The sequence below is a fragment of the Anopheles marshallii genome, chromosome 2, assembly GCF_943734725.1.
Source record: "Anopheles marshallii chromosome 2, idAnoMarsDA_429_01, whole genome shotgun sequence".
Lineage (NCBI taxonomy): Eukaryota > Metazoa > Arthropoda > Insecta > Diptera > Culicidae > Anopheles > Anopheles marshallii.
In genome coordinates, this window is record NC_071326.1 from 25,243,383 (window position 1) to 25,248,412 (window position 5,030).

The window sequence follows — 5,030 nt, forward strand, 5'->3', positions numbered from 1 at the left end:
CACACGACGGCATTGTTTCTACCCACGTGGGAGAAGAATCAATTTTCATTGATGAGTAGCGCAAGAAAAAGTAACACTACATGCTGTCATGTGGCTCGTGCCGGCAACTATTGCATATGGATGAAAAGGAAACAAATGTTGAAGTACGGTGAGTTCCCATCGTGTCGTGTCGAAAAAGAAGCTCATCGAGAAGTACGGGAGGGTGCTATTGCTTCAAACAAACCCGCTACTATCGTCTAGCGACAAACGAGTTTCCACGGTGGTGATATAATTTACATATCCTGCAGTTCCAATATTATTATAATATATCTCAGCAAACTATACCGTCGATGAATACCGCAGCTCTCAGGCTCTGGCCCCCATCCGCACAGAACAACCGTGATGTAATCAAAAAAGATATATTTACTTCTCTAGCTACTCCCAAGATGGTACAATTTCAGTTTAAAAAAAATATAACGATGTAATTGTAAAAAGAAAGAGAGACAACACCGCATGAGCATTCCGTACCGTGGGCGGAATAGGAGGGATATTCTGGTGAGTTGGTTGTTTTTTTTTTATGTTGGTTTGGTTTGATTTGATACGGGTAGGAACTCCTGCACACCCTAGAAGCACTTGCGGTGCACAATTCCTGGGCCACCCTCGTCGTACTCGTGCTTCGAGATCCACATCGTTTGGAAGGTGGACAGCGAGGCAAGGATGGAACCACCGATCCACACGGAGTACTTACGTTCCGGCGGGGCAATGATCTTGATCTTGATGGTCGACGGTGCGAGCGAGGTAATTTCCTTCTGCATACGATCGGCAATACCTGCAAGTGGGTAAGATAAGGGAGTATTTAAAAAAAAAATCTCAACAAACACACACACACGATCTCGACAGTCAACGGAACATACCCGGATACATGGTGGTACCACCGGACAGGACACTGTTAGCGTACAGATCCTTACGGATGTCAACGTCGCATCGCATGATCGAGTTGTACACCGTCTCGTGAATGCCAGTCGACTCCATGCCGAGGAAGGACGGCTGGAACAGGGCCTCTGGGGCACGGAAACGCTCGTTGCCGATGGTGATGACCTGTCCGTCGGGCAACTCGTACGACTTCTCGGACGAGGAAGATGCGGCGGCGGCCTGCATTTCCTGCTCAAAGTCCAGCGCCACGTAGCACAGCTTCTCCTTAATGTCACGCACGATCTCACGCTCGGCCGTGGTCGTGAACGAGTAGCCACGCTCGGTAAGGATCTTCATCAGGTAGTCGGTCAGATCGCGACCGGCCAGATCCATACGCAGGATGGCGTGTGGCAGGGCATATCCTTCATAGATTGGCACCGTGTGGGAAACACCGTCACCGGAGTCAAGCACCACACCGGTCGTACGACCGGATGCGTACAGGGACAGCACGGCCTGGATGGCCACATATACGGCCGGTGCAGCGAACGTCTCGAACATGATCTGTGTCATCTTTTCGCGGTTAGACTTCGGGTTGAGTGGGGCCTCCGTTAGCAGCACCGGGTGCTCCTCGGGCGCCACACGCAGCTCGTTGTAGAACGTGTGATGCCAGATCTTCTCCATGTCGTCCCAGTTCGTGATGATGCCGTGCTCGATCGGATACTTGAGCGTCAATATACCGCGCTTGGACTGTGCCTCATCACCCACGTACGCATCCTTGTTGCCCATACCGACCATCACACCCTGGTGGCGCGGACGGCCAACGATGGACGGGAAGACGGCACGTGGCGCATCATCACCGGCGAAACCCGCTTTGCACATTCCGGATCCATTGTCCACGACTAGTGCTCCCGCATCATCGTCACACATCTTGAGGCTCAAGTGTTGTTACTGGCCGAGGCTGGCTGAGAAGGATGCAGATAAGCGGTATCGGAATCGTCAGAACCGTTGTTCACTCAATTGCCACCGACAAAAAAAACCCCGACCTCCCCACGGCACTCACCTCAACTGAACTGATACTGCACGCGATACAAACCGACAGCTACAAGGCGATGACTGAGGGCCAAAACTGACGCGTGCCAACTTATATACTGCGGTAGTAAAGATCGAACGCCAGATCACCATTAAAGGATCGCTCGTCGATCGCCGACAAAAGCAAAAACCACCCGAATCGCTTTCGTATCGGGGCGTCGCGGCAAACGACAGGGCCAGTGGGGGGAGGGATTCCCTAGGTGCGTGCGGTGCGAAAATTTGCATCCACTTGCATCCGTCCCGACACGTCGCCCAAAAATAGCTCCAAAAGGAGAAGCCATCCGAGCGGGATTTCGTGCGCTCCGAAGACGGTTGCGCCGGTTCGGTTTCCCAATAGAGCGTACTCGATGGAAACCGCAGCACAGGGAAGGTGTTCTCGGGTGGCGGAAGGGATGGCAGGTTTACACCAATGGAAACGTCACCAAAATAGCATGATAGTCGATAGCCATAATGTGTCGATGTGTTCGTCTCGGCGTGATCGTGTGCCAGTAAATTCGAGGTGCCAAGCCTTTTGCAGCGTTTTGCCGAAAACCGTTGTGCATCATAGTGCCAAGCGACGGGCCCGATATGGATTGAATGAGATCGACCGTGTGATTGATGAGTGTGCCAAGCGCCGCCAAATCGGTCAGCTGTTTCCTGCTGAATGCCTTATATGGTGCGAAGACGAACGGTGGATTCAGCTCATTTCACATACACAGCCCTAGACGAGGACACTCATCTCGCTACGAACCGCGTTTGTGTTGCCAGTGGCTAGACACTCCCCACCAGACATGGCATCTCTGTTGGCTCAATGATAATGTTTCCGTCTCAGTTGAAGGGTACAGTGTCCTAAAAGCACGCCAATTTAATCCCCAAATTCGGCCCATACCTTCAGTGATCTGCTCAGTAGAAAAATCGTTTTCAATTTCAAAAAGAGTGAATACAACAGAATTCTATTTCCAGTGCTACCGAAACGTTCCAATATCGAAATACTTTATAATCATTCGTAACGAGACACTGTTGAATATTTGGTGCCCATTTGCGGCTTGCGGAGGGGCAGGGGAAGTTGGGTTTTCTTTCGTGCTGAGTACAACAAAATACGAAAGCTAAGGCATTGTCATACATATTCAAATTCCATTGGCCGTGTCATACCGTGGCCAGGAATGCGCATTAAAGCGTGCAAGTGTACATTGGTCTGACCCGCGTTGTATAGCCGTGTGTGAATGTGAGTGTGTCTGTGTGTGTGTGTGTGTGTGTGTGTGTGTGTGCTTCTTTTTCAACTCCACCAAACTAATAAGCCCGATAGAACCCTTTCCCAGAAGGGTTTCGCTTTTGATGGAATCTTATGAATCACTCAGCATTCCAAAATAACATGTCAACCCTTTTCATCCAACCGTTTCTAGAACAATGCTGAGTGGGAAAAGGAAACAAAAATGAAAACCCACCCGAACCATCACCGCGTTGGTGGTGTCGATTTTTTTTTCGCTCTCGGTTCTGATATCAACATCAGCTCCATATTCTTTTTCCCCTTTTTTTTGGGGGGTGGAGATCAAAACTGGCTCCTTTGCTGGCCAACCGAACTTCGACGACCCGCGGGGTGGTTGGTTTTGCTTTCAATACCGTTTCCGCTGTATCGTCTTTTAATTTGGTTTGTGTTACGCTGGGCTGGGAGTTTTCCGAGTACATTTTCATTTTAATGAATGACACATTGAGTGTGTTGATGAAATGAGAGTTTTGAATTAATTACTCAGTGATGAATTGAAAAGGGGATGGAAAAGTTGGCTAACGAAAAACCGAACCGGTTCGTTGGATATGCTTTACATATTGCACAATAATTGTAAAGTGAAAAATAATAATGTACGTGTACGAAGGAAACAAGTACGGCCATAATATCGATGTTATTCAATTCATTATTCAATAAAGTAAACAAAATGTGCAAATGAATCATATACAATTCGAAAACCACATGAGTTCTGCAGCCACTGTTTATTTTAAACCAACTAGAAGGTGCAACAAGGATAATTAAATTTAAATATTTTATGTTTGTTTCTCATGAAAGATGGACTGAGGAATGGAACAGAAAAATTAAAAAAAAATGGCAATTTAACATTCATGATGTTAATAGTAATAAAAGGATACTAAAACATGTTGCTGTCATGATGATGTTTGAGGGAAAACCAAAAGTGTCGAAGCGGTCGGGAGTGTGTGTATATATTTGTTCACTACATAATTGATTGATTATAAAATAACAGTTACATTGAAATATTGACTGAAAAAAGTTAGTTAATACAAACCTTCCATTTAATTGACGCTCTAGCGGTCTATGGTACGCTATTATTAATGTTTGCATTTTGATGAGCTTTTTCACAGCTTGTGTGTTATATGTTGTGGTTTCATGTTAGAGTTGATCAAGTTAATTATGCGTTTGATGTTTGCCCTTAAAAGTTCTGTTCAAAGCATTAGTTTATCCTTCCAAAGGTCGCCAGATCTTCGGTAAAATGTTATCTTCAACCAGCTAGAAAAAAAAAATTGTTTCATCAGAATTTTACTCCTTCGGGGGAATTGCATGCTACAAACCTGCTCGCCATGTTTCCCAAGCATTTTTTCACATTATGGTCGATTGCTTCAATCTGCAGGGGGAATGATGAGAGCACTTTGCCCTAGATCTTCATCATGAATTGGTTGCACTTTACGGTGATGGCTGCTGGCAAAACTATTCTTTGCCACTCTGCCCTTTTGTTCAGATAGGAGAAGTTGTTCGTCTATGTCCGCGTAAGCGCACAGGATGCCACACCATGTACATTTTCTTCACTCCGGTGTGATAACTGCAATAGGAACATGGCTTCGAAAGTTTATGTTAGTGATTGTTACAAATTTACGTATGATATTTAAAACGATGGCTACGGACTATAAGACAGCTTCAAAAGATGAAACAATGATTCAGTATCCACCAGGTCACCAGGGAAACCAGGGACCAGGGAAAGTCCTATTACAAATCAATTTTTCATACCTCAAAAATTGACATTTCTATTGGTTTATAAACACAACAACTCATTACATGACGTCGTGCA

The 5,030-nt window shown here is 46.2% G+C and overlaps 1 protein-coding gene across 1 annotated transcript; it reads right to left on the reverse strand.

Annotated features, from left to right (window-relative positions):
* Window positions 1-589: 589 nt before the first annotated feature.
* On the reverse strand, window positions 590-1,821 carry LOC128707052 (actin, muscle-type A2-like). The gene is made up of 2 exons (XM_053801998.1): window positions 894-1,821; window positions 590-808 (listed from the first exon to the last, which is right to left on the reverse strand). The coding sequence occupies exons 1-2, from the start codon at window positions 1,816-1,818 to the stop codon at window positions 603-605; spliced, it is 1,131 nt and encodes a 376-aa protein (XP_053657973.1). The 5' UTR covers window positions 1,819-1,821; the 3' UTR covers window positions 590-602.
* Window positions 1,822-5,030: the final 3,209 nt, after the last annotated feature.